The following is a 15,534-nucleotide window of genomic DNA, read 5'->3' on the forward strand; positions in this document are numbered from 1 at the left end:
AAAGTTGACCCACTGGCCAGCCAAACATGCATCAACTCATTACTCTGAAAATTACTCTGCAATTAAAGAGGAAGAATTAAGTGTATTGCCTGCTCTCTAAGAACTGCTTCATAGTTAACAAAATATCTATGGTTGAAAAGGAACAGTTTTTTTATTGAAGAATTTCAGCTAATAATTGTGCAAGGAATAAAAATAGAAAAAAACTATTTTATAACCCTAAAGACACTGATGATTCAAACATCATCAGTGGAAGAAACCATTACATGAAAGGTTAATGGGAACCTCAAAATGGAGGAATCAGGCTGTAACCACATGAACCCACTGGTTAACCTTAGCATCACTAAGAAAATGGGATATTGTGTGCTTCCTGATGTGTTGTAACATGAAGTGCACAGCAACACCTGTGAAGCGTTCTAGCCAAAAGAGTTGAACCTGAATGTAATCAAGCCTTCAAGGAGAGCTTCCAGTTTACAAAAACATGGAGGATAGAGGAAGTCAAACGACCCCCACAAGGGAGCAAAAGGAAAAATCCAGAATGTCAGATAGTCTGTAGAAAACTGACCTGATCTTTTCAATAAGTCAGTGGCATGGAAAACTGGGTGGGAAGGAAGTACTGCTCTAGAATCAAAGGAACTTGAGGGACATACCAACCAAGTACAATGAGTGGGTGTTACATCAATGCTGATTCATACGTATCAGCTGTATAAAGATATTGTTGAGGCAACTGATGAAGTTTGATGACATACTGATTATGAGGTGTTACCAAGGAATAAGCAATTTTGTTAGGTATGTTAATGGCACCGTGGTTTGGTAAGAAAATGTCCGTATTTGTAAGAAATAGATAAGGTAAAATGATGTATCATCTGAGATTTGCTTTATAACACGTAACAATAAAAACTTAAGAAGAATATAAGGAATAGATGAAACGAGTGTGATGAAATCTCAACATTTGTTTGATCTGGGTGATAGGCAGTCTTATGCTACCCTCTCTGCTTTTGTGTATGTTTGAAATTTATCACATTTAAAATCTGAGAACATTTAAAAGTATGTTCTTACCAGCCCTTTATATATAGCACACAAGTATGAACAGATCCAGCTCCCTGGCAGTGCCAATATTAGCTACTACTCAATATCAGAGGGAACTAATTTAAGATACCTCTAACACCAGAAGCAACTGTACAGTAGACCATGTTGATATCTGAGTAATTACTTCACTAACATTACTTCATAAAGGATGCTAACAGCTCTTGGAGTTCTGTAAACTTCAGAAGGAAGCCAGTTAAACAGAATTTTCAGCTTTAGCTGAAGAAGTCAATTTGATTCATGGATTTATTTAAAAATGTAATCAGCACACTCAGGCGATTCTTTGGATTCGTGCAATTTCGTGGAACTTCATGGGCAGGAAGGAATTTGAGAGTCCGATTCCAAAACCTACACACTTCTAAACCATGGCTAAAGCATTCTTCCCCACAGGGCCACTGGGTGCATACTTCCAGGGGTTGTCATTAATATCATGCTTTATGTGCAGTTCACAATCTGAGCGGCTTGTACAGTGCTCCACTAGTTATTATACTTCTATTGCCATTACTTTTTCTTTTAATACTATTATTTTTATGGTATCATTAATAAGATACTTATTACACAGAGTTGTGAAAATGAGGATTTAAAGAACCTACAGGTCTGCCACAGTTTAGGACATATGGGTTGAACTGTGCCCCCCAAAATATACACTGAAGTCTAATCCTCAGTACCTGTGAATGTGCGTTTATTTTGAAATAGTGTCTTTGTAGCTGAAATGAAGTTAACATGGGGTCACTGGTGTGGTCCTTAATCCAATATAAGCGGTGTTCTTATAAGAAGAGATGAGAGACCATCACAGAGGGATGACAGGAGTTAGGCTGTCACAAAGTAAGGAACATCTGGGGTCCCCAGAAGCTGGAAGCAGCAAAAAAGTATCCTCCTCTATAGTCTCAGGGGGAGTATAGACCTGCTGACACCTTAATTTTGGACTTCTGGCCTCCAGAACTGTGAGAAAATTAATTTCTATTCTTTTAAGCCATCCAGTTTGTGGTACTTTGCTACAACAGTCCTAGGAAATCAATACAGTATTATGTGTGCTGCAAATGCACTTCTGAAAGTAATGACATCTAGAACAAACCACTGGTGTGGGCTGAGGACCTTCATCTGCCTCATTCTTTAATCTAGGTAAATATTTCTCTTAATGTAGCCAACTTCTTTTTGCAACTATATCACATTGTCACCACAAAAATCAGTGGTAACCCCTTGCCTCCAACATCCTATTCATCCATAGTTGGGTCCTAGATCTTAAGATCTAAACTCTGCATTTTTTTCTGGCTAGTGGGAAGCAGCTGCATAACACAGGGAGATCATCTCGGTGCTTTGTGACCACCTAGAGGGATGGGATTGGGAGGGTGGGAGGGAGACGCAAGAGGGGGGGATATGGGGATATATGTATATGTATAGCTGATTCACTTTGTTATACAGCAGAAACTAACACACCATTGTAAAGCAATTATACTCCAATACAGATGTTTAAAAAGAAAAAGATTTCATTCACAAATTCATCCTGCCATTCCCAGCCATCGAGATCTTTTTGTAACGTCAACCGACCTTTTAAGTGTCCTCTTCTACTTCATATTATGCACTAGTGTGGATGGCATGCCCATCTGTTTTCAACCTAATCATTAAGAAAATATTGTTCCAAACTAGGCTGAAGAGGGGTCCTTTACTATGCCAGAGGCTTCCTGCAAAGTGCACATCAATCCATTACTCACCACTCTGTCAAATGTAATTCAAGTAAGTAACAGAAGATGATATATGTCCATTTCTCTACCTGTTCCAAAAGAATTTTTAACCCTATTATGCTTTCATAAGTGCAAAGTATTATTATTAATGAATTTTTGTCCAATGCTCCTTTATCTTCCAGTCTAGTAACCCCACTAAAGAAAGCAAAGTATTTGTATGGCATAACCCATGCTGGTTATAGTTGCATTGAAATCTGACCTTCTTATAACGAAACATTCTCGAAATTGACATCCTGGTCCTGTAAGACTTGAGAGATACATCTTTTCTGTTTTAGGAATTCAGATTAGACTTCAATATATATAATACTATTTATTACTGAAGTTTAGAATGATGACAGAGGCATGTGATGAAGAATCTAAAGAAGTGATTTTGTTTAGTGTTCTCTATTTAGGAAGGACATTATTTGGGTCTTATAATTTGAGTTGAATAATTGTCAACAAGAATTTCTATTTAAATATTAGATGCCAGATACATTGCAGATGTGCTCATCATGGCTCTTATGGTGTGAGTGGCCCTTCAAGGTTTCTCTACACTCAATATAGCCACTGGCTTTACAACACTCTTAAGAGATACCCTCTGCTGCTGGAAAAGGGCAGTTTCCAATGACTCGGGGCATCAAGAAAGGGTCTTTTACATGAGTGGATAGTTTCTTAAATATAAGCCATAATCTTCCTCCCTATGAGCCTCCTTCATTTTGCCTTAATCCCAAGGGAAGAACGAATTACACCCTTTTTCCATGTGACAGGCCTCAAGTTTTGGAAAGGAGTGATCCTGCTTTCTTCCTCTCTCTAGGTCCAGACTCTCCCATTTCTTCAAAACTCTCTCCCAGAATTCAACAAAAAAGATGACTACTTGAAGCTTGCCAAAGCCTTTAGAACAGTTATTACTCATTTTGAGTCGCTTTCAAGTCAAAATCATGTTGAGATCACCCACAGCAGCTGCAAAGAACTAATTATTTTTACTTCTACACAAGAGAACAATTAAAGTGCACAAAATTCATAACTTTGGACCATCAATTTTCAAGAGACAATTGCCAAGCTCTAGATCATTTTTCAGGATAGTATTATTCAAAGGGAGAGGGACAAAGAAATCTTTCATACTTGACAGATTCAGTCAAGAATCACATCAGCCAGGACATGACTTATTGACCCCCAGGAGTGGTGTGAACGGCTGTCCGAAGCTCCACAACAAACTAACCTCAACCCACTAATCACACTTCTGGGAACCACTGCTGTCCACTATCAAACAACATTTGGTTTTTCAAATTAGTCTCCTATCCCTAACAAAGTTTCTCTATAATACTAAGTTGATGGAAGGATAGTAACCACGAGGTATATTTCACCAGTAGAAGGAACGCTTTGGGTAAGACAGCCCTGATTTCTCCCTAAGCATCAGACAGATACCCAGATCCTTGTGTCAACAGAAAAGTTTAATGTTTGCTCTTTCTATTCACTCCACCTACAGCTATTCTCTGTCATGTCTTCATATTGACTTAGAGTTCAGAACTAATACCCAGGAGTCCCTCAAAATATCCTGTAAACCTGACCCTTAAACACACATACATACACACACTTCCAAAGAAGGGATCCTCTAAAACATCATCAAGAAGCGAGTGTCAAAAATTAGAATTTTAACAAGATATTCTTCCACCTACAAGAACTACCCAGAGGACAAGTCACAGACTAGGACTGCTTTAATTTATATTTAAGGATGGTGACCTGGGAGCCCCAGGTACAATTCTTCCCATGCCACTGGGATCATTCAGTGCAGAGTCCTCAAAGACCAGTTATAGCAGTGGAACACCTGAGAATAATGAATACCACAGTCACTCTAAAGGGCTATGGGGTGTAGGGGAGTGGCAGAGGGGAAGGGTGTGATGGGCACAGGACACGTCACTCGATCATGGGAATATTAACCCAGCTATGACTCAACTTGAAACCTGGTCTACTGTCAATACATAGATACACAGGAAGGTTAATGAAGATATAGCACAACTGTCTTCAACATTAAAAGCCAGACTTTTTTTTTGTTTTGGGAAGCGCTGCTCAGCTCGCGGGATCTTAGTTTCCCCACCCCGACCAGGGATTGAACCCCGGGCCCACACAGTGAAAGCGCCAAGCCCTAACCAAGGGACTGCCAGGGAGTTCCCAAAAGCCAAGAAAGAGGCATTAGAACACAGAATGTAAGGTGATCAACAATGAAGGGCCAGAGAATTTTTAAATCCTATGTCAGACATTATTACGTGAAGGGGAAAGAGAACCTAAAAAAAATTAAACTTGAGATTTTTCAAGATAAGATCAGACAATTTTTATCATTCTCAAAGGGTTGCAATGTGAGAGATCCATTGAATGAAATGGGTCTCTACATAAAGATTAAAGAATTTGGCAAACAATTGGGAAGTACTAACTTGGAGTCGTTTGGTCAACTCCGAATTTTACCAATTGCTTAAATTTTTAGGCATGCACTTTACGGAAAATATTCTTTAAAAAAAAAAGAAAAAATTAATTAATTAATTTAAATTAATTTAATTTAAAAAAAAGAAAAACGAATGTTTTCCGAAGTGGCTACAGAAGCTGGAATCCACCTCCCGGTGAACACAATCTCTAGCTTTCATATCTGCCTCACAGATATTAAAACTGTGAGTTTGGTTAAGTCTGCCTTTTGGCGAGAAGGTCTTGTCAAAAGGAGACTAGGGACCAAAACCAGAAATTCTCAGTAAAACTGAAAGCTCTCTTTACTTTTTCCTTTTCCCTGTCTCTCCATGAGGAGGTCAAATTGTTCACAGCCTCAATCTTACTGGAAAGAGTAGAACAGGTTTCCCACCTGAACCTACCCGGCAGGGCAGGGCAGGGCAGGGCAGGGCAGGGCAAGGCAAGCACAAAAACCTACAAAATTTCAGAGAACAAAGCACGAGGAAAAGAATGCAAAGTGCGCCCTCTATCGCTCTGTGTGTTTTAACTGCTAAGTGGCTGGTTGGATTGCTGAATCCAGTGGTAGGTGAGAGAGGAAGGCCATCACGGTAGAAAAATTTTAAGTGTGCTGACCCAGCAGCAAGGATCTTGTAGAAGCCTACGTGGCCAGAATTGAAGAGTGCTAAGCCTGGTTCTGACCAGTCTGTGAACTGGCAGTGTGAAACATACAAATCCTATCAATGCCAGCACTGCACATCATCAGCTGGAAAATTGCAACACTGATTTCTAAAACTTTATATTACTGTTTTATTAATGAGATAAAAATTAGACTATATGAGAAGCTTTAACAGAACCCCTTATTCTGTGTTTATTTTGTACTTTTATAAACTTTTTAGGGAAATGGAATGTAACAACTATTGCCTTTGAGAAAGGTATTATTAGCCAAGTAATTATTTACTGAAATAAGTCTTGAGATAGTGTTTCCAATGTGTCCTCACATTGTGGATTATACACACGGCAAAAGGCTGGAAACCCACATATGGAAAATACACACTTGTTTCCTAAAAGTTTATGTCAATTTGAAGCAGCCAGTTGGCATCATGCTCCTTAACAAGGTCTACCTCCTATTTCTTTAACCAATGCTTCTTAACCTGTTGAAGGAAAGATGAACCATGGCCACTTTAAGATCTCAGTGAAAGCTCTAGATCCTCTCTTTACATGCTAAAAAGAAACAGAAAACGTTTTGCATCTAATTTCAGGAGTCTCACAGAAACCCTGGCCCCATCTCTGGACCCCAAGTTAAGAAGTCTTGCTCAAAAGAAACGTGCAGAACCAGCTGTTTTATAAGTGCTCTTAATATCCTTCAGCAGGTGATGAAAATCAAATGGTTTTAATTAAATTGTAAAGGTTTTCCCCAAATGACAAGATAAGGTGGAGAGCTACCTACAATTAGTTTCTCTACATTTTAAGAGTAAAAATAATAATATTTACTAGCTTTTCTCTAACCTTGATTGGCTATGCTGATCATATGATGGTGTTATGATGCATAACACTTATGTGATACATAACACATAAGTGTATGTACAAAATTCATACATACACACCTACAAACAAACATATTGATACACAAGCACACACCCACAGACACACAGATATTTGTTCTGGCTATGGGAGTACCAGAAATAAAAGAAGTTCCCATAATTCATATGCAAGAACATTGATAAAAAATTTAGCAACACAAGTATGCAAGTTTTTACCAGATCACACTTATGCTCTTACACCGCAGTTACTCCACCCACTCAGCCTTCGGTTCCTTAATACCAGTTACTTTAGTGGCGTAATTATGAGTTGTAGGAAGTTCTGAGGCTCAGTAAAACTCTGGGTCCAAAGAACTTTTTGAATGGGCTCAAAGGTGATTTCTTCTTTTAAAACGAACACTGATGTTCAGGGTGTACTGTGTACAGGAAAAGCCAGTGAATTCGGGAGGGTTGGATTCTAGTTCTAAGCTTTCTTCCACTTAAAAATTAGTTTTTTTAAATTATACATTTCAGTAAGCAGCTCACCTTCTTTATTAGTTAAACCAGTCTCACCTCCTTCAAAGGGTAGCAAAATGTCAGTGCTCTCCTGGAAGGCACTGTACAAAAAACTATGTAGTCTACTCACACCTACAGAAGAACTTGTTCTAAAATACACACATACACATACACACACACACACCTGTGTCTCTCACAGGTATGTCTACACTGTTATATTTATTATTCTAAAGTCATAAATATAAGATTGAATGTTTGCCTGCACTAATTTATTTATGTTATTAATATGACTGCCTTTTAAGAAGATGAATGCTACTTTCTTTTTTCTCTAAATAATTATTCATACAGACAAAGTGTTTGGGGATGAAAATCCTTTATTGGCCCTTCGTTTAGAAGTATTTTTTAGATATGGGTGACTCCCACAGAGTTTCCCCCCTCCCCTGTCCAAACTCACCCACCATTTGGGATACTCTATCATTCAAATAATAAACAGGTATATGAATACACACACAAGCACTAGTGTACTCTGAAATTCTGAAGATTATCAGAGACTTCAGAATAAGGCTAGACTGGGATGCTTTTATACATCAGTGTTGCTCATCTTTAAACTCTAAAAAAGAATAGTAAATAATCAAATTATACCTATTATCCTAATTATTCATTCAACTATGCCCAAAGAGCTTCGAATTGAAAAGAAAAACATTTCTCATTAAGTCATTAGCATTATTTTAAGGGCAAACAACAAAATCTCATCATCACTGACTTTTTGTTCAGCCACAGCTTGTGGAGGAAGCACTCTAGTTGGCCTGGTTTGGGGAGTATTAAGATGAATATGCCAAAGTTCTGCCCTAGAGGAGCTTAAAATATAGTAAAGATGACACATGTGGCAAAGTAGCCAAAATAAAGGGGGAAATGAGAGTCCTTTAGGAGTAGCATGAAAAGCTAAGAAAGCTTTTAGGGAAAATTCCAGGAAGGCTTCACAGAAACGGTGACCTTTTATTTAGCTGGGCACCACCACAGGCTCGACAACCCAAAAACATGAAAACATAACGGTATGCTTGGAAATGAACTCATATGGTGTAGCTTAAGCATACAGTGCTTTCGTGGTGGTGGAAGGTTGGAAACAGGCTGTGGTCAGATGGTAGAGTACCCTTGAATGTAAAGTGAAAGAAGCTGGAATTTATTCTGCAGTCAATATGGAGACCTGGGAGGTTTGAGGTTTATTAGCAAAGAAGTAACATGATCAGATCTGTGGATCACATTGAGAAAAATTCAATGTGGCAGCATTGTAAAGGATGGAGTGAGGAAGAAGTGGATGATGGGAAATGAGTCAGTGAGGACCTGAGCTAGGAAATACCTCTGGGAATGGAGAGTATGGGGTAGATGTAAACAACATTTCTGATACCCGCTAAGACTGAACAAACCAACAAAAGAGACAATAGGAAAGTCAAAGGCTACAGCTAGGCTTCCAGCCTTGACACACAGAAACCCCTGAACAGAAAAAAGGAACACAGGTACAGGAACACATTTGGGAGAGGAAGAGTAATTCCACACATAGAAGAGGAATTGAGTTGTCAAGACTGAATGTGCATGGAATGGAACACCTATCCATATATGAGGGTGCATGAAATATTTATCCATATGGCAGTAGCTGGGAAATCAGAGAGTAACATAATCTGGAGTTCAAAAAACAGGGGGATAGAACTGAAGGACTTTACATGGAAAAGGCAGTTGAGGATAAAGGGATGGATAAAATTCCCCAAGGGAAAGAATAAAGGTAAAGAAATAGGAGCCGACACCTACTCCGAATGAGGGGACCAAAGAAGAAAAATGTGCAGAATATGGGAGGTGAAACTAGAGTGCAGTGTCACTGACCAGAGGAAGAGACTTTCTTTGGAAAGGAGTGATAATCTCAGAGACGGGAGGGCTGTAACGTTGGCAGGGTTGGCACTGAGGTGAGTAGTGAGAATGGATGACCATTAAGAAAACCCTTTCGATGAAATGGTGGAGGTAGAAGCCAGATGGTGACAGACTGACAAGTGAGTGAATGAAAGCGGATTATTAGGCAAGACAAGAGAAGGGTTGAAGTCAAGAAAAAGATTGGAAAGTAAGGTGAGAAAGAAGGAAATTAGGAATTTTAGGATGGCAGGATAGCAGCAGGCTTGAAAACAGGGTGACTGGTTACAGAAAGGTCCTAGGAATTTTAGGATGGCGGGATAGCAGCAGGCTTGAAAAGAGGGTGACTGGTTACAGAAAGGTCCTAGAGGAGAGAAGGATACGTGGGGGGTGGGTCTTGGAAAGAATAAAAACACTGTATCCTTACCCATTCCCTCCTCTAGTCCTCAGCCCCCCCACCTACCCCTGTCCTGCTCTGTTGTCCCGAGAAAAAGATGAAAAATGGGAAAGACGAGTAAAAATCCTTTTTAGTTACAAAAACCCAATTCTCCATAGTTACACCATGCCCCACCCCACATACCTACATATACACGTACGTATATGCACGTAAGTAGATATGCCTTCCCTATCATATATAATCGTATACTACTTATGTACTGTATTCATTAGTGCCTTCCATATTTATTCCAGCTAAAATTGTGAAAATGTATAAATATGACATGCAACACTGTATCTAATGGTCAATCCTTGATTGTGGCAGATAATGGGGAAAAAAAACAGTGACCATCACAACATTTTGGAAAAAGAACATTTTAAACTTTATTTTTATCCCAGAGCTTACCACCTCCTTTTAGCAGGGTGGTTCTCAAGTACTCTGTCACATGATTTGTCTGTCATCTATTTCCTGAACTTGGGAGGGGTAAGAGTGCTTATTTCCAGAAAAAAAAAAAAAAAAGGTTCAAAAGGCAGTCAGTTGGAAGAAAAGAAGTAAAAAGCCTGGATAATCTATAAACTGTCCAGTTAGTCTCTGAATAAATCAAGACGTAGTTTTGCATTAAGAAATTAGAAGCGTCGGGGCTTCCCTGGTGGCCCAGTGGTTAAAAATCCTCCTGCCAATGCAGGAGACATGGGTTCGATCCCTGTCCGGGAAGATCCCACATGCCACGGAGCAACTAAGCCCGTGTGCCACAACTACTGAAGCCGCGCGCCTAGACCCCGTGCTCTGCAACAAAAGAAACCACAGCAATGAGAAGCCGCGTACCACAACCAAGAGTAGCCCCCGCTCGCAGCAAATAGAAAAAGCCGGCGCACAGCAACAGAAGACCCAACGCAGCCAATAAATAAATAAATAAATAAAATCCATTTAAAAAAAAAAAAGAAATTAGAAGTGTCGTCTCCAACTTGTGATTTCTGTAAACATTGGATTTGACCCAAGCTAGTTTTATAAACAGATAACGAAAGCCAGGATAAGTGGAGGCCTGAGGAAATGTCACCTATTCTGAATCACTTCCAAATTTCAAGAGAGGAATAAGACGTTGGTTGGGGAAATGGCAACTTTCTAACCTCTGCGCACTGGTAAGGTACTGGCCAGAAAAACTCAGAATTATGCTGGAAGAAAAGCCCATTAACAAGAGAACAAAAGAAAAGAAAGAACATATTTATGCTGCAAAGTTAAAACATCACATGAGCTTTTCTGAAACACTCTAAACTTAAAAAAGCAGGCCTACAAATGTATTCCGAAGCTTTTAAGCGTAGGTTAATATGTTCCATGTGCCATTTTGTATTTTGAAAGAATACTGTGAGAAATAAGCTATCATTAAAAGTACTTGTAAAACTTGTAAATATCTCCACATCTACTCATTTGATTTTTTAAAACACTAATTAATTCAGCCTTATAAGGTTTAAGAGGAAATGTAGTGTTTTGTTTTGTTTTGTTTAAACAACCGAAGTTGCCAGTAACATACCACACTATTTGTGATAAACACTTCAGATTCATGGAAGAAGCCAAATCTAATCGTAGGAAAATGAGCGGTTATGGAGAGAGAAGCTGAGGCTTCAGGAGGGAAAAGGCTATGGCGGGAAACACTTGTCATACCACGCCCCCTACCATCAGACCACCAGAAACACAATTACATGTCTGGGAGCCTTGCTGCTTTTAAAGAATTTCATCAAGAAGTTTTCATAAATCCCTGGTAAATCTGTGACTGGGCATATCAATAGAATGAAGGAGATATAAAATGAAATCACTACATACTAAGCTCAAAAAATCCCAGAAGACCATAATAAAGTTATGATTTGTCTATCTACCTTTCAGTAATGCGGCCTGAAATGTGGCTTACAACCGTTCCAAAAAATAAGACAAATCGGATAACCCAGTTTACCATACAAATAAACCATAAGAGGTCCCAAGACAGATACAGGCCACAGGGGTTAACAGTAGCTAATAACGACTATGTTTTTGAAGGGGACTGGAGGGTGAGGGGCCAATGAGTTACCACATAGACACCACATGAGTTGTCAATCAGCGTTTCAAAACGTTGGCATGTGTCTCCCATCTACAAGATATTCATTCTCACTATTGTGTTTGTGCCTTACTTTCAAATGTATTGCTGCCAGGCCCCAGTAGTGATTATCAAATGCACTTTTACTGTATGATTTTGTTTTCTAAATAAGCAGACAAAAAGACTAGTAGATGGCTAGTGTTGTTTATGATAGTCTCTCCCATACACAGTTTTATCTGACATTCTAGTCTCTAATCCTCTGGCCATATTTTGAAATAAAGCATAAAGTTAAAGGATATATTTGCTCTCTATTCCAGACTGGATGCAATTGATTTTAACTGACTAAATTATCTGATCTCTGCCAAGAATTTTATTTCATTAAGAAAATGATATTATAGAGCATCTGAGATCATAGAGCAGACTAAACATAATGCCAAAGGAGTTCTGAGAATGCTCCACAGTGAAGGTTTGATTATTTGCAGATGGAATATGAAAAAAAGAAAAAGAATCAGATCCCGGGCATTAGCCTAACCAATCCTGGTATCACTGCTGCCGACATCACAGCACAAAGCCAAGAAAATAACTGATCTTCTAAGCCACAACACCTTTTTTTAATGTACTAATCACTTTTCTTCCTAGAAAGTAATACTTAACTGCCACTACCCAAAACAAAGGGAAAGGGGGAAATGTTGGTACCACAATAGGCTCTAGCATGTCAACTGTCACTGCTGACATGATTTGGCTAGTAGTCAAGCATTCGCCAAGGAACTAATTTAAATCAATCTCCTTTGGGAAGGCCAATTGTTTGGTATGCGCAACAATTGGTGTAGGATCAATCAGTGGACATGAGATCAATTAAAACCAGCTTAAGCCTGTGAAGAGGGACAATTCACACAACCTGAGTTAGATCTCTATTCATTTCAATACTCTCACAATGCAATCCTTAAGCTTCCTTGCAAAGCAGAAAAGCTACTATCACCCTACACTGTCTAGCCAGCACTTTAAGTAGTTCCACTTTTAATTAAAAACACAGTACGCCCTTTGTTGGTACAGATAGTGTGGTCACTTTTAAGGGTTGCAGTTATTTTAGCCAGAAGCTTGAGATTTGGGAAGGGACATCTGTTAAGGAAAACACACACATTTTGATAGAATTTTTTCTTTGCAACCTTACCAGTTTACATGTACTTGAAAGCATTTGAATTTTATTAAATTGAAAGGTTTGTCTGGCAAAAGTCACTACTGCACACTTTAGAACTGGGTTTCTAAATGTCAGCACTTGGGGATGTGGTGGTAACTGCCATGAGATTTTGCTAAAGCACCTTTGAAACAAATAGGTTTTGCATCAGATATAGGAGGAGGTATAGGCAGGACTTTGGAGATGGCACTGGAAAGGAAAGCATGCAGTATCGCTTCTGGCCGCAGGAGTGCTGTAATGTCATGTTCCACCAAAGAGCATCTCTGCATTAAGTTCTACTAAAGCAACATGCTTGATTCTTCCCAATTCAACCACAATGGGGCAGGCAATGTGGATCAGAAAGACATCGCTGAATTAGCAAGTCATCTAATAAACAAGAATTTGGCAAAGGATTTTAGATATTTTGTATTCTGAACATTTTAAAGCACTTTAGTCTTTTCCACCCAATAGGCTGCAGTGTCTACTTGGGGGCAGGGGGTGAGGGGTGTAGGGAAGCCTCTCCCTACACTTTGACCACTTAGACCAGTGTAATCAAAAATTGCCAATTCTACCAAGTGATACCTGGAAAGAAAATACCGGAGTGGAGAAAGGAGGCAGAGGGGAGGTGAAGGAGATGGAAAGGGACTTTGGCAAGACTGGTATCAGTATCAAACTTTCATGGCCTCTGGGAAGAAATTCCTCCCTAGTACATTTATTCAGAAAAACTTCTGAAAATAAGCATTTTCCAAATGTCAGAAATGAAAGACAAGGAGAGTAAGAGAAATGAAGGCGAGAGAAAGGGGTATCCTTCTCATAAACCACAGCTCCATAGTGTCAATTGGAGAGCAGAGGCGGCGGAAATCGCACACCACCAAGTTATCCTGAGTTCTGCCCTCTGGCCGGCCAACCTTCAGCCCTGCGGGTAGGTGAGAACAGCTTAACGACGTCCCAAAAAGCTTTGAAAAATTAGGGCGCAGAAACCTCTCTCCAAAATCTGGATGCAGGACTGGAGATTCCATGAAACGAGTTGTAAATAAACCGCATCACAAGTCGAGCGAGACGTTCATATCCCAGAAAAATCAAAATCTGTTAACCTCAAGACAAATTCAAACTGCGCAAAAGTCCAAACTGCACGACCAAGACGGATAAACTCTAAGGGGCTGCTGTGCACCTTCCGTGAGGCGGTATTGCAAGGTGGGGCTGTGCGTGCTGGGAGCGGGGGTGTTGAGGTTTGCGTTTAAATCCTTCAGGGGACTTAACAGTGTTTAGCAGCCCTTCCCCTAAAAGGCAGTTGGACTAGCTGCAGCCGCAGCAGAACTCGGAGACAGAAATACAGGCGCAGTAAATCATCAGGAAATCTAGCTTTCTGAAACCTTTCTGAAGGCTTCCACTCGCCTCCCCGCAGTGCACACAGGTGATGGAGAGGAAGGAGGTCAAAAAGCCGCCAAGTGAGTTTCACTGAGCGCCGGCACTTCTCTCAGAAGTAGCTGCTTTTGAGGGGAGTAAAGAGAGAGGGCAAAGTCGGGCCTGTCTCCAAAACATCACCCTGCAAGCAAGCGTCCCCCCCAAAAAACCTGCGCACGAGTTGCCGCTCAATGCGCTAAGTTCAGTACGTCATCCCACCTAGTCTTAGAGTCCAGAAAAAGAAATCAATGTTGCTCTTTTCCTAAAAATGCAGGTCCTCCACATCCACTTGGTAACCCTCCCCAGCTCTCGATCCCACACGCGCGCGCAGACACAGACATACACACACACCCCAACACACACACACACACGCCGAGTAGTAGGCCGTGTCCAAAGCTATCTGGGGTCAGGACTTGGGGCGCACGTGGGTGGTGAATGTAGAGAAAGATGAGCTGCAAGGAAGATGGTTGAGAGGGCTAAAAAGAGAAAAAGACAAAAAGAACAAGAAAAAAGGATGCCAGGCTTAAAAACAGAGAGAGAGAGACCGAAAGAGAGAAGAGTTCAGAAGTAGAAGCTCGGCAGTCAACGTGGGTACGGACCGCACCGCTCAGCCCTGAACTCCCGCAGGACGCCCGGCTCGCCGCGCGTCTCGCTCCGGCTCGCCGCGCCTTCTGAGCACGGAAAAGACAGCGTTCGGCAGAGCTCTGGAGACCGGAAAGCGGGGAGCGGTGGCGCGCAATGGCGGGGGGTGGAGGGCACGGTCCTGCCCACCTGAGCCCCTGAGCGAGCGCCGCCACCCGCGCCCCCGACCCCACGCGCCTCCGGCAGGGTAGAACCCACCTCTCTTACTGCGTCTCCATCGATTGCCTTGGCAGTGGCTGTAATCCATACAGTTCAGGATGATGAGGGCAAAGGAGAAGAGACGAAACTGCATCTGGGCGGTCGGGCGGGGGAGAGACGCCTCTCAAAGTCGGGGAACTGGAGGGCTCATCCGAGGAGCCGGCGCCGTCCGCGCTGTTGAGGAAGACGCCGAGGGGGAGTCGCCACTAGCCCAGGGGCCTGCACTGGTCAGTTCGGCGCAACCAGCATCTTTCCGCCTTGAACCTGAGAGACGAGGAGGAGAAGCCGGGTGGAGAGAGGCCCAGGGAGGCAGCTGCCTCTTCACGCGTCCCAATTTAAGAAGGGGAGGGAGGGGGGAAGCGAACTCACTGCCTGGCAGGAGCTGCGGAGCAGCTTAACCCCAAGCGCACAGCTGCCTGCAACTTGGAGAGGAAGGTGATTACAATCAG

General features: G+C 41.2%; 1 protein-coding gene across 3 annotated transcripts in view; it reads right to left on the reverse strand.

Moving 5' to 3' along the window:
• The window catches only part of RSPO2 (R-spondin 2), a 160,349-nt gene extending 145,170 nt beyond the window's left edge, over positions 1-15,179 (reverse strand). For 2 of the 3 annotated variants that reach the window (XM_060035236.1, XM_060035235.1), the window contains exon 1: positions 15,086-15,179. In XM_060035236.1, coding sequence (XP_059891219.1) covers positions 15,086-15,179 — 94 coding nt within the window. Of the gene's footprint in view, positions 1-15,081 lie in introns of all 3 variants that reach the window. The other variant, XM_060035234.1, reaches the window with a different exon arrangement.
• Between the last annotated feature and the right edge of the window lie 355 nt (positions 15,180-15,534).

Source organism: Delphinus delphis, chromosome 17 (assembly GCF_949987515.2).
Source record: "Delphinus delphis chromosome 17, mDelDel1.2, whole genome shotgun sequence".
Taxonomy (NCBI): Eukaryota; Metazoa; Chordata; class Mammalia; order Artiodactyla; family Delphinidae; genus Delphinus; species Delphinus delphis.